Source organism: Anneissia japonica, unplaced genomic scaffold, assembly GCF_011630105.1.
Source record: "Anneissia japonica isolate Jap-2015-1 unplaced genomic scaffold, ASM1163010v1 scaffold1642_len504882_cov181, whole genome shotgun sequence".
NCBI lineage: Eukaryota > Metazoa > Echinodermata > Crinoidea > Comatulida > Comatulidae > Anneissia > Anneissia japonica.
Window position 1 is genome coordinate 152407 of NW_022692852.1, and position 25311 is coordinate 177717.

At 34.6% G+C, this 25311-nt stretch overlaps 3 protein-coding genes across 7 annotated transcripts in view; 2 read left to right on the forward strand and 1 right to left on the reverse strand.

Moving 5' to 3' along the window:
* The window catches only part of LOC117100424 (dual specificity mitogen-activated protein kinase kinase 7-like), a 28218-nt gene extending 19735 nt beyond the window's left edge, over positions 1–8483 (forward strand). The window contains exons 11-12 of the mRNA XM_033240103.1: positions 2899–2944; positions 3036–8483. Coding sequence (XP_033095994.1) covers positions 2899–2944; positions 3036–3173 — 184 coding nt within the window. The 3' untranslated portion in view covers positions 3174–8483. The remainder of the gene's footprint in view (positions 1–2898; positions 2945–3035) is intronic.
* Positions 8484–9181: 698 nt separating this feature from the next.
* Positions 9182–22126, forward strand: LOC117100425 (carboxypeptidase Q-like). Of its 5 annotated transcripts, none has more exons than XM_033240108.1 (15): positions 9182–9230; positions 10768–10838; positions 11341–11424; positions 11956–12087; positions 12202–12263; positions 12785–12890; positions 13345–13406; positions 14093–14257; positions 14983–15067; positions 15387–15490; positions 16183–16269; positions 16451–16567; positions 17423–17498; positions 19833–20012; positions 20948–22126. In XM_033240108.1, the coding sequence occupies exons 2-15, from the start codon at positions 10796–10798 to the stop codon at positions 21052–21054; spliced, it is 1410 nt and encodes a 469-aa protein (XP_033095999.1). In that variant the 5' UTR covers positions 9182–9230; positions 10768–10795; the 3' UTR covers positions 21055–22126. The 5 variants fall into 5 exon arrangements, with proteins under 5 accessions (XP_033095999.1, XP_033095995.1, XP_033095997.1 ...); XM_033240104.1 differs by lacking the exon at positions 17423–17498 and adding an exon at positions 19184–19259; XM_033240106.1 differs by lacking the exon at positions 17423–17498 and adding an exon at positions 19184–19259 and having other exon boundaries at positions 9228–9241.
* On the reverse strand, positions 21624–25232 carry LOC117100426. The gene is made up of 4 exons (XM_033240109.1): positions 25130–25232; positions 24623–24787; positions 23845–23965; positions 21624–23645 (listed from the first exon to the last, which is right to left on the reverse strand). The coding sequence occupies exons 2-4, from the start codon at positions 24755–24757 to the stop codon at positions 23545–23547; spliced, it is 357 nt and encodes a 118-aa protein (XP_033096000.1). The 5' UTR covers positions 24758–24787; positions 25130–25232; the 3' UTR covers positions 21624–23544.
* Positions 25233–25311: the final 79 nt, after the last annotated feature.

Genomic DNA, 25311 nt, shown 5'->3' on the forward strand with positions numbered 1-25311 from the left:
TTTGCCCTACCTGACGTGGAAATGTACCGAATACTCAGTACATTTGAAAACAACTGCGAAAAAAATTGCAAGTTGTTCTCGGGTGGGACTCGAACCCACGATCTCCAGATCACTAGCCTAGCATCATACCTCTAGACCACCGAGCTTGCGCCTGATGGCCAGGGTTGAATTCGAGTCCAAGTAAGCAGCGGGTACTGCAGTGTTTAAAAATTAATTTTTAGTGTAAAAAAGATCCTATGTAAATGGTTTAATAAATAGACAAATGATATAACATAAATATGTCATAACCATGAATATTAAGCATTGCAGGTAAATCACAGGACCCTAGCCAGGTTCTTCAAAGGGGGAGGGGAGGTTTTCTGGGCATGGGGTCTCTGCGGCGAAGCCCCAGGGGTTAGCGAAACTTTTGACTCCAGAGGATTTTTGTGTTTTTTTTATCGGTCTAAATAATGCTATAAGACCAGATATGTTTGAAGAAGTTCTGCAACAAAACATTCCGTCTGGGTGGGTCTCCTTTGCATCAGTTGGGTTAGAGAATTTTACTGGAGGGGGGTTTGCCAGAAAAGAGGGTTGATTGCCATAAAAAAAAACCCACTAGCTACAAGCATGAATCTGTTGGATTTGCTTCTATTAAACCACACCGAACAACTGTAAATGTAAGGGGAATAGAACAGTTGCAAGAATTTGTATCTCTGAATAATATAATGACTTTGTATGCCCCTCCTGGCTATTTTTTTTTTGTTTTGTTAAATGGTCAAATAAAGAAATGTAATATAAATATATTATTAATATTTATAATAATAATAATAGTATCAATCCAACTCAACAAATATTTTAATTCTAAAAACAACAGCATGATGAATTGGGTCACATGATAGATGATCAAATTTAAAATACTGTTTGCCTATTTTATCTGATGAAATAATACCTTATTCTGTGTACCTTAAGGACAAGATTTGTAGGTAGATTATTTCCCCTCAGGACAGTGCCTGTAGGATAGACAGTTCAGGGCTACAGAATTAGCAGACAGTAGTAGGATAGCCTGAACGTGTTGAAAATACTAATATTGTGGTTTTAATAACTGCTTCCTCTCCAGCGCAGGTAAATGTGAGTTCACCCTAAGGTCGGCAATATTGCCCGCGATTTTGACATTAATTTGCGGGTAGTTACTGGTACCTCAGTGCACCATAAGTTTCTAGTTCATACTAGAGATTTTTTGATTAATTAATTAGATTAATTACTTTTTAAAGTAAACTTTTTGTGTTAGGCTATTTTGTTAATTCAGTTAAACTTTTTATGTACATTTACCAGTGATTTTACATATATCTGTTAAAGAAGTGGAGGGCAAATTTTGTTCGCTTTAATTTGATAATTAAACAATCTTCAGAACTTACTTTGCCAGTTTTTGTTAAAATTTCATGGATTTTTGTTTGAAGAAAAGGAAAATCGTTTGAAGAAAAGGAAAGTTCCTTTTTTAAATAATTATTGGCTGTAATATATGAGGGAAAATGTATCATCTACATTACAGGTGGGCAAAATGTGACCCACGAACCCCATTAAGCCCAACAGCAATTTTGTTGTGGCCTGCAAAAATAAGTTAAAAACCCTATGGTTTCAGTCCTCAGTGTTGAATTAATATTTACAACAGCAATTCATTTCTATACTCGACTCTGGTCTGTGTGTTACAGATGTGCTTTGTGTTGGATGTAATACCTAACACTCATGACATTATTTACATGGTACAGTATTGTACTTGCAACCTTTCAAAATGTGACCCAGTTATTATAAAGAAAGTTCACAAAATGTTGCAGAGTGTGCATGGAAATCCCATGCAGATAATTATGACCCAAAATAATTTGAATTATTACCTTCAGAGAATACTGCATTGGGATATTGAAAACACAATTTACTTTTAATTATTTTGGAAGGTAGATATTAAATCTGTATTATATAGGCTTGTATGATAAGTGAAACAAATAATAGATATAAAAATTCAGTCTTGTACATAAGAATTCAGGCTGATAACAACCGGGGTGGTGGAGAAAATTGGCCATCAGAAGTCTCCCTGTGGAAATAACAGACTGATATAAAACTTGATAAGTATCATCTCCCAATTACATACCCCTCTGTGCAAATAAGGTTCGTAAATGAGAAAATTCGTAATTCAGAGAGTAAGAATTTTCATAGCATCTCAGTGCAGTGAGGGTAGTCCTACAGGTGTATGTTAAAGTACAGGGCTATGTAGGCCTAAGCCTGGCCATGGGAGACTTGGATTTTACTATTTTCTGCAACAAAATAATACTTTTCAGAAGCCAAAACTAATTGTGCTCACTGTGGAAGTATTTATTTGAAGTGATTTCCCAATGATAACATGACCAAATAATGGCCAAAATTCTGTTCATAAAAATTACGAATCCATGCGAATAGCACCCCAATGAACAAAAAGTGAGATCTACAGTATGCCTGAACAAGCATACACAGCTCAAATGTAATATATCTCAGCTGAAAACGATAGATATTTCTTGCTTTAAACTTAGTTTTATGTCATTTTATTGGTTTAAATGTTTTCTTTCTTAGCTGATATAACATTTTATATTAATTTTGAAGACTTTAAAATACAATTTGTTTTTGTAGTTAAAAACAAATATTGTTAAAATACAAGTGTTTTTGTAGTTAAAGACGATCATACATAATGACGTCATCGCTGCAAATTGGGTTCACAATATAAAATTGAGAGTTTGTAATTGGGAGGTTTGTAATTGGGAGGTTTGTAACTGGGAGGTTTGTAACTGGGAGATGTTACTGTAGTGTGAACACAGGTTGAAGAGCAAATTTACATTTACATTTTCTGATAATTCTGATATCACAATTAACGTTATATTTTCTGTTTTCTTGCAGCCTGACTAAGGACTGTACAAAACGGCCCAAGTACAAGACCTTAATGGTAAGTAGTCATATTTTGCAGTAATTCTTTTCCTCTTTGTAAAATAATTCCAGAAGTTTGTACCAATTTAGATGGTTTTTCTCTCTTGTAGGAACATGGTTTTTTCAAACGTTACGAGGTAGCCCGTGTAGATGTGGCATCTTGGTTTGCGACAGTGAGGACTCGAATGCAGCAAGCCCAGCAAATGACACGAACACACCACTACGTCCATGTCTTTGGAACGGGCTAGCTCATCTGCTATGGATCCCGGGGTTGGGTAGCAGAGGAGAGAAGCATACACTTACTCTGCTGATACTTGAGGGTTGGGTAATAAGAGTGTGTAATCAGCTTAGATGAGAAATCTGCTGGTATTCAAGGGGTTGGGTAATAAGAGTTGGTTATATAATACTCAGCTTAGAACCATTTAAAAAGAATTCTAAGGTTACCCTAGATTTGTTCATTATGTTTTTTATATCCAGACAATCGAATTGTCACAACCGAGTGCAAACATTGTACCTAAACACTGTGTGTTAACACTGCAACATCAAGACAACTCTAAAAAAATAATGTAATTTCTTTTTTCCATAAAAAAAAAATCTGAACACATTATTTTGGAATGTGTGTACATTTGGGATATTTTTTATGTTTTATTTTTTACATCGTAACCAATACTTGCCAAATTTTGTTTTTCTTTTTAACTGTTTAGGAGCTATGCTCATATATTTCTTTGCAATAACCAAGATTTGCATATAATTTTCAAAAATGTCAAAAAAAAAAAACATATTCAGCTCTATGATCGGTTGACTGCCTGTGTCTACAAATCATGTGTGTCCACTTGGATTTATCTGTTTTGTTTAGAGTACCTGATGTTAAGTGATTTTAACTGACCACATGGTAAAGGAAAATGTATTATATGTTTAATCTAGGCAGATATGTATTGCAAGGAACTTATGTTATCACTAAAATTTTTTCAAAAATTCAGCAAACAAGTGTCTTTTCTACCTCACTAGTTACATCAGTGCTGAATATAAACTCATATTTATTTGTACGGTGCCCATGATATTTGACTCGCATGAAGTTTGAACATTTAAGAATAAATCAGTCGTAGGTCTGGCCATTTTGAAATGGTCAGGCCTAGATCTGGCATTTTCGGAGATAATCAGGCCCAAGTCTGGCCATTTTGAAATCATTCAGGCCTAAATGTGGCATTTTCGGAATTAATCAGACCTAGGTCTGACCATTTTGAAGTCAGTCAGGGCTATATGTGGTCCATTTCATAATTAATCAGGCCTAAGTCTGGCCATTTAAAAATCAATCAGGCCTAGATGTGGCATTTTCGGAATTAATCAGACCTAGGTCTGACCATTTTGAAGTCAGTCAGGCCTATATGTGGTCCATTTCATAATTAATCAGGCCTACGTCTGGCCATTTAAAAATCAATCAGGCCTAGGTTTGGCATTTTAGAATAGATTATGCCTATTGTTGACCATTTCAGAATTATTCTTGCCTAGGTCTGGTGGAATATTATGGTCAATTGGTTTATTTTGTGAATGGAATTTCAAAAGAACTGGAATCATATTTTTCTGTTTTTCTTTTGAAATTATTTTATGTTATTTATAACCCTATATATGATAGAAATCAGTCAGGAAAATACTGATTAAAATCACTGGAGATAATTAAAAACTTCTTTTATTTCTTTTAAGTCCTTTATTGCCTATTTATTTAAAAGGTGAAGGCAGTTCATGATTTAATAACCTAAATTTCTGAGTAGGAAAAATAGTATAATCACAAGATGTTAAATCTGTATTTGTCATTGTATTTTGAAGTATATTTTGAAAGACGCTGAAAATTGTCATAACATATCACTTGATTGCACCTGTTGGAATCATGTTAACATGGCCACAATAAAATATGTTGTGATGCCCAAGCACAGAGACATTTTTAGAAATAAAGGTTAGTCAGTGGGCAGTTTACTATATGCAGAGTCCTAATTTTAGGTTTCATTGCTAACCATCCCTCACCACCTTTCTGTATGTCAAAAGGTAACCACGGAGCTAAAATTCTTAGTTATTAATGTATTCAATTTATTAAAGCTGGAAATTGCAACTATTTTTGGACATCTCTTTGGGTAAAAAAACCCAACATATTACTACAAAAAAAAAAAAAAAAAATCTCGCCCTAGATTTAAAATATTTTTTTTTTACCCTAATATTTGATTTTGGTCTTATTCCCAAGTATATAAACTACATTAATTAGAAATATTTCCTTCTCCAGCCCTCAATATGAGGTTGTCCTATAAACTGAATGGTCATTGCTTATATTAGTTGAGAATAAACCTGTATAATAGTGTAATATAACAGCCTAAGATCCAGATTGTTCAGTTGTTCTTTGTTTATGGCAGTGTGTATCTTTTGACATCGGTTGTAATGATGTCAAATTTTTGTAACAGAAAAGAGTGAGAGGAAAAAGATGTGCATGCCAAGAACTGTTTGTATTCACCCAGTGTTTTCAGTGCAGTAAAATGTGTCAATTGTGTTTGTATAAAATTTTAAGATGCTTAATTACATTGATGTTTCTACCATTTAAAAAGTTTTTAATAATTTGTTTTACAAAGAGAGATTTTCTTCCAGGTAACCCTATTGTTTTATGTGGAAAACAGTTGAAAAAACTAAATTCAATATTCTATACAGGCTGTTTGTATTCTTATCAAAATCTGTTGTCTTATAATTTCTGTTAATCCTATTGGATCTCCCAGACAATGTATGTTATGTACATGATGATGGCACCATTCAACAAACATTGACGGGATGGAATCACTACATCGTTTATCCCAGCACATTAATATTTTTCTCAAGTAAACATTTCATGAATTGGTTTTACATGAATGAGTTAGCTGTGTTACCAACTGAAAAAAAATTTCTAAGATAAATTCCATCCACCTCTATAAATTGGTTTGGATAAGTTACCAAAGAAGATATAGTGGTTATTTTACTCAAAAAGAATGTAGAACAACACAATCTTGGAAATCAATACATTTGTTTGCCATTTGGTGTGGGTTGCCTTAATTGAATTGTAGGTTATTTTGAACAATGTTGAGCAATTATCTTTAGAAAAAAAAAAATTTGGGCTACTGTTATCATTACCTGTATAGTTAATAGGTGGATACGGTGCTTTAATGATTTAAGTTTAAAAAAGATATAAACATAGTTTTGGTTCTGAAATCCTGAGTTCATAATTACTAGTCATTGGAGTGCCATGCACCCCATTGACACAGCAAGAGACAATTGTTTGAAAGGAAGATTTATTGACATCAGAGCAGAAAAAGCAATTACAATAATCAATTTGTATTTACATTAACACACCAGTGTCCAATAATCTTAAAATAATTTGATTTGAAATGTTCCCTTTTCCCAACATTTTTATGCTGATCTTTAAATTATGTAATTAATTAATGTAAATTCATAAATATTTAAATCCAGTGAAGTTATTTGGTTATGCTATAGTAAGTTGTTATTAAATGGATGCTAATCTAATGGGCAATATTATCTGGTAACTGCTGCCTCTTGATTCCTCCCTGTCAGTTATTATAAACATAGCCATTGTTTTAATGTATTATAAATAGTACCTGTACTCCCCTCATCAAGTGTAACTAGGGTTTTTTTCACAACTTTTTCCTTGTGTAAACTATGTGGGTACTTAAATGTTGATTAATAATAATTATATTGAAGTTGATATTATGGGAATTGATTATGAGAGGGAGGAATTGTCACCTTTGCAATTTGACCCCAATATTGTTAGGTTGCTCTACCAATTTATAGTCCCCTGTAGAGAAACTTTAATAATGGTATTGCATGATATTCATTGAGTTAATAACACTAGGGTTGTATCTGATGTAAATCCACTTTGAAGCATCTGCAGGTAATAATGTTAAGTTGGTCAATAGAGGGCGTACATTTCACTGAGCTTGGTTTAAATTTATATAGATGTTAAACAGTACAGATTGCTAAGTAGTAAGGTTCTTCCAGCTGTGATTTTTTCTGACCATTATGTGTATACGACTGACTGTTGACTTTTCATCAATTCACTCAGGGCCAATTATAGTCTAGCCCACACTATTGATTCTTACATTTTCTTTTGTAAAGGTGCATTAAAAAAATATGTATTTGGTCAATTTAAATATTTAGTTAAGTGTGCAAGAAAATAGATGATAGTTAATATATAGTTAGAGATAGAATGTTGAAAAAAACAATGTTGGGCTGGCTCCCTAAGTGATTAGAAATTATTTGAGTATGTGCAGTAATTGACACCCTAAGTTTGTAGATATATACCAATTTGAAACTCTAAGCATTAATGGCAGGACATAGCCAAGAAAGAGTCTGGACTCTTGGAATTTAAAGACAATTCTGAACAATCAGAAAGACGGACAAAACTTGAAATTTAATTTTGTTCAAAGTTCAAAATACTGTATTTGAACAGCAATGAATTATATGTAATCTGTTGATGATAACATTGGTAATAACATGTTTATAAGATATATATTCTTATTACATTGACCCTATTATATGATATAAATAAAAATGGTTATATCACACCATGTATACAAGATAATATCTTGATCTTATATTGTGTTTATACCTAATTATATTGGTACCAAAATATAGATTCTACATGTTGTAGTAAAAGAGATGATGGTGCCAGTACTGGAAAAACAAACATCTTTACTCGCAGTTTATTCCCGTAATTTAAAATGATGACAAACACTATATATTGCAATTTCAATTTTTAGCCCACAGTTTGGGTTACCCCCTTGTTGTCCATTAGGTTTGTGCTGTTTGTTTTTGTTCTTTTTTGTTGAATTTGATGTTGCAGCTGCCTGTCCATAATGATACCTAGGAATTCTCAATTTCTTAGGGGGGTATTTTTTTTTTGTCTTACCAGGACTCGCTGCTGTGTACTACAGTCATGTTGTTTCTGGTCCCATTTTACCAGTAGTATAAATTGTGTTAGATATGTAAACGTTGTTTACTTAGTATTTGTCATGCTATTACTATTTGTTGGTGTGTAGTCCCTGTGGATCATACTATATTGCACTACCTTGAACCCAGTGGGGTTTTCATGAATCAAATGATATTTTATCAAAATTTAATTTAAAATATATATTCATGCAAAATCAGATACAAAATAATTAAGATTAATTATATAAAAGAGGAGCAGTCAATTTGTTTTCATGGTTTTTGGTTAGGATGTTATAAAGTGGCCATTGGGTGCCAAGCTGTGTATTAAAAAAACTAAATACCTATTATTATCGCACAAGTTATTGCATATACTGTATGTAAGAAAATCTAATGTTTTTTTCCCCGATGTTATGCATCATATGTTTATTTCCAGACATCCACTCAGATCACTGCACTGAGTACAAGAGTGAGAATGTATTGAAACAGATTATTAAGTACAGTATGTTGTTTTTAATGATTATAAAAATTTTAATATACATGACATGAATGTTGTCACCTAAAGATCCTTAGAGGCAGTGTTAATAAAAAGAGTACAAGACATGAGATTTGAATATGGTGTCAGGTGTATTTATATAATGGTTGTTAATAACTCTAGTGGAACTGATCAGAAGGAAATACAGTTTGAATGATAGGAGATGCACAGATGATGGCATTTTTAGTGACGTTTTGGATGACTGTCCATGTTGGATATACAGTAATGGCATGTCACATGCACTGTCTCATTCAAGGGGAACTGCTGAGCTTTTCCAACAAAGGGAAGTGGGGAAGCTCTCTGGGGTGGGTGTTTTTAAGCAAGTGGGTAAACTCTCTCCCTGATGAGGTGGGGGTGGTGCTTAAACACTTCCCTACTAGCAATGCCATAGCCAGATATTGGGCCAGTGAGTGAGCCTAGAATTCAGAATAGAATTTCTCTTTCATGCATAGCAATTGACCAAAATTGTATTAGTCGTGTTCTTAAGTTGCAGTGGCGTATCTAGAAGTCTTGAAATAGGGTGGGGAGGGCTCGTCTGATCAGTTGATAGGGGAGCTAATTCGCAAAATAAGGTGATTTTAGGTGATTTTTTGAGGGAGACCGGGGGGGGGGCGAGTAATTTTGGGGATTGCGCCACCCCCCCTCCCCTCCGTAGATACGCCACTGTTACGTTAATCTATCTGCGCTTTTGTTTGTTTAACCCCCTTGCATAAACTAACGACGATTGTTTATCTCTGATTTGGGAATGTCCCTTTTTTTACTCGCGTCACGTGTCGATACATAAACATAGGTCATGTGACAAGCAGTGGTGCGGAGTTGGGTTTGTATCATGTCCTTTGAACATTTTATTACTACTACATGTGTTATTAATCATTATGTTTATATTTGCAAAATATTTTGGTGCGATGTAAAATTTAACGATGATGTAAATTTAATTTCCTGTTTGTTAACAGAGTACTGACTATGTGACATAAACTTACGATAAAGAGCAAGACTACTACCTAGGCTAGCCACGGGTTGTGTAATTCAACACTATCGCACACACGGGTTAGACTTAGCTAGAGCCTACGTACGCTGTGTGCTGGCTTAGTTAGGGCATAGAGAAAATAGTTCTATTTTTTCTATGGTTAGGGATATACACTCATATAGTATTAGTTGTAGAGTGCAATTTGCAAATTCCGCTGCAGATTTGAAACTGCCGCACGAACGTTAATGCTGATTTAGGAAGGAAACAATTAACACACTATGATGGATATCCACGGCCAACAATTAAGCCAATGTTTCATTCGTGCCAGGCCCCCTTTTGTCTGGAGTGCTGTGTAACCATCACATCTCAATAAACCATAACCGTTTTTGACTGGCAAACCCTGATACACGTAATGCATGAAGTCACTTAAATTACAATTTCACTACCCTTTTAGTTCGAGACCACTTTTAAAGTACAATTGAACAAATATCTGAACCTTTTGTTGAAGACCAAACCCTGAGGTGAGACCAAACCCTGAGGTGAGACCACCCCACATTTTCAAGTCCCAAAAAGATAGTCTCAAATTGGAGGGAATATCCACGGCCAACAATTAAGCCAATGTTTCATTCGTGCCAGGCCCCCTTTTGTCTGGAGTGCTGTGTAACCATCACATCTCAATAAACCATCACCATTTTTGACTGGCAAACCCTGATATACGTAATGCATGAAGTCACTTAAAATACAATTTCACTACCCTTTTAGTTCGAGACCACTTTTAAAGTACAATTGAACAAATATCTGAACCTTTTGTTGAAGACCAAACCCTGAGGTGAGACCACCCCACATTTTCAAGTCCCAAAAAGATAGTCTCAAATTGGAGGGAATATCCACGGCCAACAATTAAGCCAATGTTTCATTCGTGCCAGGCCCCCTTTTGTCTGGAGTGCTGTGTAACCATCACATCTCAATAAACCATCACCATTTTTGACTGGCAAACCCTGATATACGTAATGCATGAAGTCACTTAAAATACAATTTCACTACCCTTTTAGTTCGAGACCACTTTTAAAGTACAATTGAACAAATATCTGAACCTTTTGTTGAATATCCGAACCTTTTGTTGAAGACCAAACCCTGAGGTGAGACCACCCCACATTTTCAAGTCCCAAAAAGATAGTCTCAAATTGGAGGGAAAACTGTACACGGTTCATACTGCTTGAAGACATGTGGAACCTCTAAATATACACCACAGCTATTCTGAGCCCGGACTTTCCGTAAATCTGCAACATTTTGTAAATGCCTGGAAAGAATTACGAAAAATTAATAAGCTTGAAAATCTCCTCCGGAGCCTGATTTTAACTTTATTTTTATTTCATTTTCATCCTCATAGGCATTAAATACGACCTTGGTTTTTAGCCATGACAGTTTTTCCTAGTCTTTCATTCTGGGGAGTGTTTGTGTGTAAGTATACTTTTCTATAGTAATGTTTGAATTTTTTCATGAACGTGTGTTTTATGAGAATCGTTAATGTAATAAGCCTGTAGTTATTTCACACTACCACCAATCCTATTGATATTTTAATAATTGTTTATGTCAAGATCAACAGTATAATGTGTACGGTATTGTTTGAATTGTTTATGAACATGTGTTATATGAAAACCATCAAATAAAGTAATAAACATGTAATAATATCATAACTACCACCAGCTTTATTTATATTTTAATTACAGTATTTGTTTATGGTGATCAACTTTTAATGTATAATGGAAGGTGTTGGTTGAATATTTTTATGAGAACCATCAAATGATAGTTCACAGTTTAAAATATTCACATTGATAATTAACATTTATGCAGATGAAAAAACAAATGCATTTCAACATAAAGTGTTACATCAAAAACTGTTAACATTTTTGCTAAAATCAACAATTTTAAGTAATTAATACATAATATTTCTATTGCACAGGTACCTACTTTATTGTGGGATTTTCAAATGGATATATTCTGAAGTTTCCAAGCAGACAAATAAAAGAAGTCCATGATTATCAAGGTAAATACCATATCTAGAATCTCCACTGGTGAAATGTAAATGAAAGTAGTATGTAGGCGTAATGCGGATTTGATATCTCATTTTTTTTAGAGCGGATTTTTGATATGTTATTAGTAATAGAATCAACTTTAAGATTGATTTTTTGAAATTTTTTTATGTCGTTATTACAATTTACCCCTTTAGCAGCGTGATGTACTCAGTGATTCTATTACTAGTAACATATCAAAAATCCCTTCTAGAAAAAAAAAATCATCTTTCTAGTTCCCTTTTAAACTTCACTTGTTATCTTAATGCACTATGGCATGTTGGAAGTGTGTTTTATAGTGTCTCATTGTGTATTGAGAAATTTAGTACCAGTCCATGATGCCGTGTTGTGTTACAGTAGTAAATGGGATTGCCACTCACACCTAATAGATTCGCTATTAGCAATTCTTGATCATACCGTAAATCAAATTGTATTGTAAAAGATGTTTTTTTTAGTTTTTACCGTACAATACATTATATAATCTGTTTTCATAAATTTTCTTGAAGGTATTGCTGAAAAGATTATAAATTTCACAACAACAGGCAAGGGCAAAGGCCAGGTTTATAACCGACTTGCAGAGTTTGTGGACACTTTTGGTAACAGAATAGCTGGTTCCAGAAACTTGGAAAATGCTATTGGTAAGTTAAATGATATTGCCTATTGTAACAGAAAGAATGCATGGAATTAATATTATAACTTTTTCTTAAATCTCACATGATAAATGCAATTATTGTACATTGATTTCATTTCAGATTACATGTTAGACACTTTAAAGAAAGCTGGTCTAGAAAATGTACATGGAGAAAATGTCACGGTAGGAATCAGAAAAATATATTAAAATGTTTCTTTTTCTAGTCCTGAGGTCTTGTGTTCAGTCATCGTCAAAAATGTCAAAATTTTCTCGAAAGCAACATCAACTCTCACTCCTTAATAAATATACTTGGTTATAAAGCATCAAGGTTAATGTAATCAGCATTTGTGGAGATCTCTCTAAGGGGGAGGATAATGGTTCTTGGTCTCTGTTGATCGTCTTATGTAGAAGCAGTAAGGCTGTTATGCTCTTTGCTTGATAACAAAATTGGTATTGAGATATAACAAGTCATATCAATTTGTCTCTTGATAACTTGTTTGATGTTCATTTGCACTTTTGTACTGGTTTATTGTTCTTGTTTGTGCATCATGTTTATACGTATTTGAACTTGTTATTGTATATTATATTTATATAACCGTTCCACAGTTGTGTTATGCCTTCAAGACATAACTTATACTTTGCATTCAAAAGATATGTAGTGAAATTATTATCGTATAAAAATAATATCAGTATTTGTTTTTTAGGTGCCACACTGGGTTAGAGGAAATGAATCAGCTACGATGTTAGAACCAAGACGTTACAATATTGCACTGATGAGTCTGGGAAGCAGTATCGGCACTCCAAAAGAAGGTAAAATGTTATCTATAATATAATTAACCTGCATATTACCTATTTGGACAATGCAGAAGAATTGTAACTGACAAAAACAAGTCATATTATAATTGTATTAATGTACCTCACAGTCTTTTGTAAGAACATCTACAGGGTTAAAGAGTCATGAATAAATAAAGATTATTTTTATTATTATTTTTTTATTTTTTATTTTTTATTATTATTATTATTATGTTACTTAAACCGGGGAACTTGGACAATGGAAAAATTAGAGAACAATTAAAAAAAGGACGTTAAGGAGAAAATAACATGACGTTAAGGGGAAAATAACACAAAAGATAACCCCTTAAGTCCGAGTTAGCACTGGTAATAATTATTATTATTATTAACCTTGTAAAATATAACTAAATTATGATGGTAGATTTTTAGGTTTATGACCTATGATTTGATTTCACAAATTTTGTATAAACAGGTATCACAGCTGAAGTTCTGGTAGTGCGGTCATTTGATGAGCTGAAGAAGAAAGCTGACCAGGTGAGTAAATGTGGAATAATGCCACTTCATCATGCATAACCTTATATCAGCCATTATGATGGCATAATAAACTCTTGTGACCCATCATTACTAATTCTGATCAGTTGCCTCTAGCCTGATTGAAAAAATGGGTATTCTAGTAAGGTAAGGTTCATTAGTACAGTATTAGGCTAATGGCCTTACCAAAGGAATTAAGCAGCCTTGCCCAAGATGAGCTCCTGGTTCCCTCCAACCCCTCAGGGATAGCACCTGCAAAGGCAACGCCTTGGGTCACAGGTATTGATTCTATTTATTTTTTATTCAACTATTATTTACTTCCGGATGAGACTCTCATCTACAGTAGAAGCTCGCGCCGAAGCCTTCAACTTGAAGTTGGTGCTAAATCCAGAAGAAGAAAGATGATCTTTTGTTTCCCCCATGGTTCCCTTTAGTTGTTAATTTTATTGACCTTTTCAATTTCATTGAATCATAAATGTATACATTCTTTGTTGAGGTATACACTTTCAGTGTCTGATTGTTTATTACTTTGTTTATAAGTGACATCTTATCAGCTTTCAAAATTAAAAAATATGCCCTGACTAATTTATACATAAATAATGCCTGTTCCTATATTAAACCAGAAGAAAAAAAATATATAAAATATTTCTATTATGGTTTGTATTTTTGGATTGTACATTTTTCTACAGGCTAAAGGCAAGATAGTGGTTTTTAATGAAGGCTACGAGGGATATCCAAAAAGTGTTGCATATCGTGATTACAGCGCCAAGGAAACGGCTAAAGTCGGTGGTGTAGCTAGTCTTATACGATCAGTTGCCTCATTTTCCATTCACAGTCCACACACTGGCTGGCAGGTAAAGGAAACTTGTATTTTGTGCCCTACAACTTAACAATATGTTACTTTACCTTTAAATTACATTAAAAATAAACTAATAATAAAAATATTTACTTGTCTTCTATAGCATACTGTGTATTACCAAGGCACATCGCATTTCTCTTGTTAGTTGCACATTACATTATTTTATCAGCCTATCACATTATTCCATTCTGTGATGTCACATGCCACATTATTTTATCAGGGTGTCACATAATTCCATACTGTAAGTTAAGCGTCACAATATTCTACCGTGTAAGAAGCGCATCAAATTATTCCTTCCTTTAAATGGTGTGTCAGATCATTCCCATTCTGTAAATCACATGTCACATTTCATCCAGTTATGTCACACATTACATTATTAATTATTATTACATTCTGTTCTTGAAGGGACTCATCACCTCATTTCATCCACATCACTTTATTCTGTATTGTAAGTCACATATCACATTATTCCATGTACCTAGCATGTTACATTTCACATATCTGAATTCCATACTGTGACACATCACTTTATTCCATCCTATAAGTAGCACATCATTTTATTCCTTCGGGTCAAATGTCAAAATATTCTGTAAGTCGCGTATTATGTAAGTGACATGTCAGGATCATATTATTGCATTCTGTAAAAAATATGCATTACTGGCTGTTGGGTGAGAATTATTTTATCTGTAAGTGAAAGTCTCTCTCTATTTTAAAATTCAGGATTATGATGACAATGTAAAGAAGATCCCAACAGCTTGTATTGCTGTTGAAGATGCTGAGATGTTGGACAGAATGGCAAGCAGAGGTAATCAGCAAGAATTGTTAAATTTTAGTTGATTAATTTTTTCACAAGTTTTCTAATCTACTTTATATCTTAATGCTGATGTTCCTGAAACTTTTTAGTTTGCTTAGTAAATTGTCTTTAGTGTATGTAAATCTGTGGAATTTGGTGCAGTGCTAAACCTTTCGGCTTTAAATCATAAGATTATGGGCTAGAGACCTGGAGTAAGGCACTTTATGAAATCAAATATATTTTATATATTATCTGAATCACTTCTCTTTACCATCAATCTAGTCTGCTCAGGCCATCTAATTTCTCTTTTTTTTTCATGATTATTTTCAAGGAACAAAGATTGTGATTCATCTGAAAATGGATGCTCAGAATCTGCCTTCAGTTACATCTCGCAACACAGTTGCCGAGATCAGAGGAAGCAAGTATCCTGACCAAGTAAGTTGTAATGTAGTTTGATATATATATATAGTGCTTTATACCAGAATCTCAAAGCGCTATATGTGTGGACTAGCTCGTACAGTAACCTTTTTCCCCCATAAGGGTCTCTTTATGCCTGAGCTACCGGTAAACCGGTACCAGCTCTCGTCTGTCCACAACAGGGGGTGTATGAACCAGTATAACGGGGTAACCCCCTATTCTTCTCGAAAGATGTACTGGGTTTTTTAAAGTGCACATGAGCCAAATTGTGTACACTGGGCCTATGGTTTATAGTACTTATCCGAGAACACTTGTTCCACCACCAGAAACATAGGTGAGCGTACCGTTCAAACCAGTGCTGGTATTATGGCTGTACATGGCTCCCATGCCTTACCTGCTCGGCCATTCAATCGTGATGTTACAGTATACTTTGCTGTCATTTTTTTATTTAAGAAGTTGATACCTCCTAACGGATAAATCAAGTTGTTCGTTGGGAGTAAATAAATTACCTTTTTCCCTGCCTTTAGCTTCTTAATTTTTCTCCAATTTCCTAACACTTAAACATAGTGGGTTGAGACCCTAGTTTTGAGCTTTGTAAAAATTAACCATTAGATTGGTTATGGCAGCCATTATATATACATCATAGTGATAGACAACATCTTTCAACCATTTTCACAGATTTCTCAAATGAAAATGTTTTATTTTAATAGGTGGTACTTATATCGGGTCATCTTGACAGCTGGGACGTAGGTCAAGGGGCAATGGATGATGGTGGTGGAGCATTTATATCATGGCAGGTTAGAATTATGGCTGTCATCATTTTTGCCAAAATTTATCTCAAAATTCTAATTTACCCAAGTGTTATGTTATTGTACTGTATTACCAATTTGATTGTATTGATGACTAGAAATAGGCGATGGAAAAACTAATCCTTACAATTGGCTTACTTTTTATGTGTAATTGTTCTGTTTTTATCAGGCACTATCCATCATGCAGCAGCTTGGCCTGCGACCTAAGCGAACCGTTAGGGCTGTGTTGTGGACAGCAGAGGAAGTGGGTCTTGTAGGGTCACAGCAGTACTATCAGAGACACAAGGTAAAACTCAGCAGCTTCACAAACTATGGATTGGTTAATTTTAAATTAGCTTGTTTTTGTCAATATCTGTACTAAATTTAATAGAGGGATTTGGCGATGGACATCATGTGACCTAACTTGGGTGTTGAATATAAACAATCGACTGGCACAGCGGTGTTTTACATGGAGATTGCTATTGCGGCCTTCCCTTGTTATTGCTGTAAAGATCATCATAATTCCCAGTAAACTATACCAAATTGATTGGAAATTTGCCTTATTGGTTTGCTAATACTGTAAAGGATACTGGCCGCTGTTATGCCTAGGCCCCTGAACATCTATGGCATGGTTAGGTTGCATGATCATCTTTGACCCGCAAACTATGCTGCGATGTTAAGGCTAGCTAAGGTTTAAGAATGCTAGAACGCTAGGATAAGTAAATAACCACTATCTTGAACAATCGTATTGCCTTTCCTAGCCATTTACTTCTCACATTAACAATGGGTTGTTGTTTTCATCGCAAAATCCATCTATTGATCCATGATGTTTTTACTGCTACTTCTTCTAAGCAATATGCGCAGGGGTGAATCAAGGATTATTTGATAGGGGGAGGATGCTACCAAACATTTCAAACAGCTTGAATCAACACTTATCTCAACTTCACCATGCGAGTACGGTCATGATGTGGGCATGGCTGATTAACTGTTATCTTCCGAGGTCTTAAATTAAAGTTTAAATTAAAGCCAACTATACTAAGCTATTTAATTTTGAGTTCTACAAAACATACATGTTGATAAAATTCTAGGGGTGGGGAGCTAAATCTGTTTACCCCTCCCCACTATTTGAATAATTTAAATAAGCAAACTAACTTTTTTGCAGGTGAATATAAGTAATTATGATTTTGTGATGGAATCTGACTTAGGGACATTTAAACCGTATGGTATTCAGTTTAAAGGTGAGACGTAATCAAGTTTTCTGAAATGAAACCATATCAGAACAGATAATTATAGAGAAAGAAAAGATGAATGAATAATTTCAAAAATTTATAGACAGTGACTACATCATACACAGTTTTGTGAGTCTGTCTCTTATACACATCTAGATGTGTATAAGAGACAGCTCGTACAGTAACCTTTTTCCCCCATAAGGGTCTCTTTATGCCTGAGCTACCGGTAAACCGGTACCAGCTCTCGTCTGTCCACAACAGGGGGTGTATGAACCAGTATAACGGGGTAACCCCCTATTCTTCTCGAAAGATGTACTGGGTTTTTTAAAGTGCACATGAGCCAAATTGTGTACACCGGGCCTACGGTTTATAGTACTTATCCGAGAACACTTGTTCCACCACCAGAAACATAGGTGAGCGTGAGCGTCACAGATTTTTTTAAATGAAAATGTTTTATTTTAATAGGTGGTACTTATATCGGGTCATCTTGACAGCTGGGACGTAGGTCAAGGGGCAATGGATGATGGTGGTGGAGCATTTATATCATGGCAGGTAAGAATTATGGCTGTCATCATTTTTGCCAAAATTTATCTCAAAATTCTAATTTACCCAAAGTGTTATGTTATTGTACTGTATTACCAATTTGATTGTATTGATGACTAGAAATAGGCGATGGAAAAACTAATCCTTACAATTGGCTTACTTTTTATGTGTAATTGTTTTGTTTTCTTCAGGCACTATCCATCATGCAGCAGCTTGGCCTGCGACCAAAGCGAACCGTTAGGGCTGTGTTGTGGACAGCAGAGGAAGTGGGTCTTGTAGGGTCACAGCAGTACTATCAGAGACACAAGGTAAAACTCAGCAGCTTCACAAACTATGGATTGGTTAATTTTAAATTAGCTTGTTTTTGTCAATATCTGTACTAAATTTAATAGAGGGATTTGGCGATGGGCATCATGTGACCTAACTTGGGTGTTGAATATAAACAATCGACTGGCACAGCGGTGTTTTACATGGAGATTGCTATTGCGGCCTTCCCTTTTTATTGCTGTAAAGATCATCATAATTCCCAGTAAACTATACCAAATTGATTGGAAATTTGCCTTATTGGTTTGCTAATACTGTAAAGGATACTGGCCGCTGTTATGCCTAGGCCCCTGAACATCTATGGCATGGTTAGGTTGCATGATCATCTTTGACCCGCAAACTATGCTGCGATGTTAAGGCTAGCTAAGGTTTAAGAATGCTAGAACGCTAGGATAAGTAAATAACCACTATCTTGAACAATCGTATTGCCTTTCCTAGCCATTTACTTCTCACATTAACAATGGGTGGTTGTTTTCATCGCAAAATCCGTCTATTGATCCATGATGTTTTTACTGCTACTTCTTCTAGGCAATATGTGCAGGGGTGAATCAAGGATTATTTGATAGGGGGAGGGTGCTACCAAACATTTCAAACAGCTTGAATCAACTCTTATCTCAACTTCACCATGCGAGTACGGTCATGATGTGGGCATGGCTGATTAACTGTTATCTTCCGAGGTCTTAAATTAAAGCCAACTATACTAAGCTATTTAATTTTGAGTTCTACAAAACATACATGTTGATAAAATTCTAGGGGTGGGGAGCTAAATCTGTTTACCCCTCCCCACTATTTGAATAATTTAAATAAGCAAACTAACTTTTTTGCAGGTGAATATAAGTAATTATGATTTTGTGATGGAATCTGACTTAGGGACATTTAAACCGTATGGTATTCAGTTTAAAGGTGAGACGTAATCAAGTTTTCTGAAATGAAACCATATCAGAACGGACAATTATAGAGAAAGAAAAGATGGATGAATAATTTCAAAAATTTATAGACAGTGACTACATCATACACAATTTTGTGAGTAGCAAGACCAAATTAGGAAGTTGTTTTTACCAAACTAGTCTGGTATGATACGACTAGACCGCTGAGTTAATTGGAGGTTGTAGGTTCGATTCCAACCCAAATCTCAGTATATTTAGTTCTAATAATAAATGGCTTACTTCGTCAATAAGAATACTCAAAATTGTGCAGTACTGTATATATATTATCATGCCCTTATACGGGCTATTAAGTAGTAAAATTTCCCACATGAAACTTGATAGCTACATAAATGTATACATATTGGCTTTCAGTGTATGAAAAATAAGTAAAATAAAGCTCCAGCCACAAAAAATTTAGGAAGGGGAATCTTTCTTAAATTCAGGACACAATCTAATGCATGAGTCGTCTCTCTTACAAAGTTTCTTTACCTTCCTCCACAAAGATGAACTGCTATTATTTATGAGTAATCAAGTCTTTTTTGTCTCTTAGGTTCACCAGAAGCTAGAGCAATTATGAAAGAGGTGGTTAGTTTATTATCATCAATAAATGCCACAAAGCTGAGTGACGATCCAGAAGGCGGTGATGTATCATTCTGGATTCAAAATGGCGTCCCAGGAGGCAGTCTATTAAACGAAAATGATAGATACTTTTGGTTTCATCATTCAGATGGTATGATTTCTTGGTTTAAACATGGTTTTTTCAATAATAATTAAAGACCAATAAATATTAATACTACTATAATAGTAACACAAAATAAGGTGAGGATAATAATTTACATCAACAATAATTATAATAATTACTTGTGTAGAAGTCAACACTTCTTTAAACAGAATATTGAGTTTATGAAAATAATAATAATATATTAGACTTATATAGCGCAACATGGCCTCTAAGCGCTTCACATTATTAAACCCGGTCACTGGGATCAAGCAAATATGGAACACATACTCAGCTCCCTGAGGAGAATTCCATAGTGTTGCAGTTGTAATCAGTGCATTTTGTGTTTGAACCTACCAGGAACCAACTTGTACTGGGTGGAGAGAGACTTGTACTCCTGGGTGGAGAGACACACTACTGTAGGTAAAGTGCCTTGGCTAAGGACACAAGTGAAATGTACAGCAAGGGATTAAACCTTAAGACTAAAAAGCAGAACCTCAACCACTGTGCCAAACTGCTCCTACAAATGCAGATAGCTTCACAAAAAGTTAGTTGTGTGAAACACATATTGCAGAATTTCTGTTCCATTTTTTCCCAGGATGGCCAGGCCATGGCATGAAAATTATCAGTACACAAAAGTTAGGAGATAGGCTAATACCTGTGGGACTGGTTGGAGCAAAAGTTGCTGTTTGGGCTCTCAACCTTGAAATCTGGCTTTAGAATCCTAACTGTGCATTTCTATTGTGTCTTTTGGACAAGGCACTTTATAAACATTGTCTCTCTCCAACTAGGAGTACTTGCAATTAACATGGTGGGGGCTAGAGTGCCAAATGCGCTGACTAGCGGTTGCAACATTAAGGAATAACTGATGTCTTAGCATGATGTGCTATATTAGTCTACTGTGCTAGGAATTGTATAGTAGTAATAACAATTATTTTCACTTGCAGGTGATACTATGTCAGTACAGAGCCCGGATGAGATGGATCTCTGTGCAGCTGTCTGGACCGTTGTGACCTATGTTGTTGCTGATTTGGATGAAATGCTACCTCGATAACACAATTTAAATATTTCTATTTTTTTAACAACCTATTCTAATATTTAATATTTTTAATATCTTGAACATACACAGCTATAACATTTTCAGCCAACCCTGTAAGTTTGTTTTTGGACACAATTTGGCCATTGAATGTAGGAAGGGTAACATTTTCAATAATAAATTTTCTTGTTCTTTTATTTAATAAAAGCTGCCTGCATTGACATACTGTACAAAAGCATTCAAATATAGGGTTCTTTAAAGTGCACATAAGCCAATTGTGTACACTGGGCCAACGGTTATAGTTCTTTTATCCAAAAAGACTTCTACTGTTCCTCTAGAACACTGGGCTTCTGTGCTATTCAATAATATTGAGCTTAAACTGCTTGGCCAATTGGAAAAGGGCCGAATTGACTCGACTATTGCAAAGGAACTCAAATCACAGTAAACTTCTTCATGAAAACACTAATTTATATATGACTGATCATTTTGAAAAGCCAAAGAGAAAATATAATATTGTCTTGTAAACTTTCTTGAATATTGGAAAAATTTATTATATTGTTAAAAAAAACAATAAAAAACAGACATAAATGTTGGAGGTATAATATGTATAGTACATAATAACAGTGTTAACTACTTATTTTAATGAAATGATTTTTTAAATACTCGAAAAATAATCATGCCTATTGACAACTGTTAGAATAGAAAACATTCTATTGAGGTGAAAAATACTGTTGTCATTACAATATAATATCAACAACCTTACACTTATGATATAATAAATTTGGAAACTCAGAAATTACCTAATAATCATAATTTCTATGAAACTTCAAAAAATGACTTATCAATATACATTATATAATAATACATTCTTTACTATGTTCTCCATCACATCTTATGTACAAGACGATCCTTGGAAGATGTAAAACAACTTCACCAGCTGCAATTAACAAATTACCTAATAATCATAATTTCTATGGAACTTCATAAATGACTTATCAATATACATTCTTTACAACGTTCTTCATCACATCTTATGTACAAGCCAGCTGCAATATAGAAACTTTTAAAAATAAAAGCAAGTTAATAGGAACCACCGTGTTATGACTGCTTCTTTTGTTCAGACTTTTTATAGCACTTAAAAAAGTCACCAGTTTGACTCATCTTATCCTTTGGGTATAAGCAAATTCCCTTTTTATGTACAAGTATTTCATTGGTTAAAAAAAAAATAACAAAATTCATTCCTTCCTGTGCTTGACCACTGAAGTATACCACACACAACTCATCCCATTTTTTTCCAAGTCAGTTTTCAAGTAAATTTTTATCATTTTAAATTCCAGGTGGTTGAACATACTTTGCACTTATAACTATTGTAATCTTTAGTTACACTATTATTTTGGGGGTTTTTGTTTTGTGGAGGCATACTCTAAATAAGGAAACTCTGCATAAAAATTTTATACCATATCATATTGCCAAAAAGGTTTATTCTTGATTTATAAATTACAGTGGATATATCATTTCTATCAAGAGGGAAATCCAATTTGTATTTCACCAATTGCACAGACCAACCCTTTACACCATTTAAAAGAAATACCAGCAACAAATAATGAAACACCAACCCAAGATGATTTACCTTTAAGAAGTTTTAGATTTTGGCTATCAATGCCAACATAGGAAATAATGTCCCTTGTGATGGGTCAAAGGTAATATACATTGTTAATCAGAGACTCAGACTTAGAGATGTAGTCTCGCGCCAATTGCACATGTTCTCGGATGCCAGCGATAAAGGATATGGTATGGCAGCATACCTAAGACAAGCTGAAAATGAAGGACATGTTGAATGTTCTTTGGTCCTCGCCAGAAGTCGTGTAACACCACTGAAGTATCCATACCACGACTGGAGCTAACAGCAGCGGTAATGGTGGTTCGCCTTGCAGGAATGGTAGAGAAGCTACATGGCATCAATGAGATTACATACTAGACTGACTGTCAGACAGTGTTGTGATACATTAACAATACCACCAGACGTTTCATAGTCTTCATTGCTATTATATTATAGGGTATCTGTAATAACGGAATCATCAAACCCCAGCACATCCAAAAACCCTGCAGAAACTTGCAAGTGGGAAATGTAGTCCTTGTTGTGGAAAACACCTTACCAAGAAACTCATGGTTGATGGCTAGGGTCCCTGAAGTGAGGAGGGATAAGAAAAGATTTCTGCAATCTTATAGTCAAGACAAAATTGTCAACATTGGAGTGTATAATACTGTAGGTACGTAGTATAATTCAATTACTGTATATTGAGTTTAGTAAGTGGAAGAGGGACATACTGTATCTCATACCTCACTGATTGACGCCCATAGACCTAGTGAGAATTACTGTGCTTTTCTATGCTGAATGCAAAATTTGTGTTTATATTTGGATCGGTAATAGCCCTTTACTATTTCAGTAAGGCAGTCTTAAATTTAATGGCCTTGGTGTGAAATTACTTTTACAACAATCCTCATACTCTAAGTTGTTTTCTCCCTTTCTGCAGCCTTCAACCTTGCTCTACTCTCTGCTACCTCGGCCTCCATTTTTGTCTGCTGGTACTTCAGTGATGATAAGATGCCTAGCAAATATGAAACATTGGAATAAATGTATGTCATTTTAGTGAACATACTGTAGATGGTTACAAGCCTACTGTATTGTCAATAATACAATAGTCTACAGTGCAAAAACAATTATTGAGAAAACCAGTACAAATCTTCTACTGCAAATTTAGCTTTCGGTTTATACCAACTATTTCAGGTCTGGCTAAATGGTCTTACTTGCTAATAACTCTGGTTCATCCTCGACTTTTTGACAAATTTTAAGAGCTTCTTCTTCTGGTCTCATAACTTTATCAGACTGTTTGCCCCATTTTTTAATTAACTGGTATTCTTCCAATTCCTGTATTACAGTAGTAAAAAAATAAAATAAATACAATGTTAAATATAAGAACATTTTCATATATAGTATGTGAAATATCAAACATTAAAATATATATTCCAATTTGCAAGACAGCTATTCATAAAAGACTAGCTTCGATAGAAATATTTAAAATGTTAATATAAAATAGAATGTAGGTATCCCGTACATATATTATTATATAAAAAGGTAGGAAAATAACCCATAACTTGCAGCGTCAATTGTGCTGAATTGCGTATGGGTGTGGTCCATGACTACCTGAGCCGCCGTAAAGAGGCGCTTCTGGCTACATTCACATCATTCCACAAAAACAGGGGCTGAAATGTACATTAGCATCGGTGACCCCCTACGATGATGGACATTTTAAGGGTGGGTGGGTGAGTGATAACAATTGGTAAACTCTAAATAATAAGAGTGGATTTTAAGGATGAAAAAGTAGGTTAATAAGGGTGAGCAGAAGGCCATGAAATTAGCTTTAAAATCTTTTTAGGATTCAAAAAGTATGAGAATTTTTACATCAACTTTGCCATTTAATACAAACAATACTAGAAACTTACTAGGTCTAGTATTAATAACTGTTATTTATTATGGGCCTGTATAAAATTTGAAATTTATTTTATACCTTCATTGTTTACCTACCTTAGCCAAACTTGAAACATCCTCTTTAAGTTTATTTACAGAATCTTTAGTACACTTCAAAAGACCTTCTTGTTCTTCCATTTCACGCAGACGTCTATCATATTCCTCCTGACAGGATGGCGTTGAGATGGCCATTACTATTTATTTTGTGTGTGTTCTGTAAAACTATAAGATTAACCTAAACTAAATAATACTAGTGATCATCTAACAGTGACACACGGAAAGACTGAGAGCAGACAGCCTCCATTTCATATCACTGAAAAGGTAAGCAATTGCGCGCGACTAGGCCTAGGTTAGGGCCAGGCCTAGCTCCTCTGCCTAATTTAAAAATAAGGAAGGAGTGGGCCCTGGACATGGCTTCAGCCTGGCCCTCTAGGTAGGCTAGGGCCTAGTCCAAAAAACCCCTATATTATAATCATACAGTTATATCTCAATTAATAATAACGAATAGCTATATAATTCATCTTTACGCTTTATGTATAAGCAATAGCTTAGCTTAGGCCCTACCATTTTCCTTTCAACACAACAATCAATGCAAAGGAGTTTACCACTGCACTGTCATATTTATTTTAAGAGGCACCAGCAACACGAGTTTTTAACGGAATACTCCATTTAAAGAAAAGGGCTATTACGAAATAGAAAATGTAATACACATTAAATAATATTTCAAATAATATTTTAATTTACCT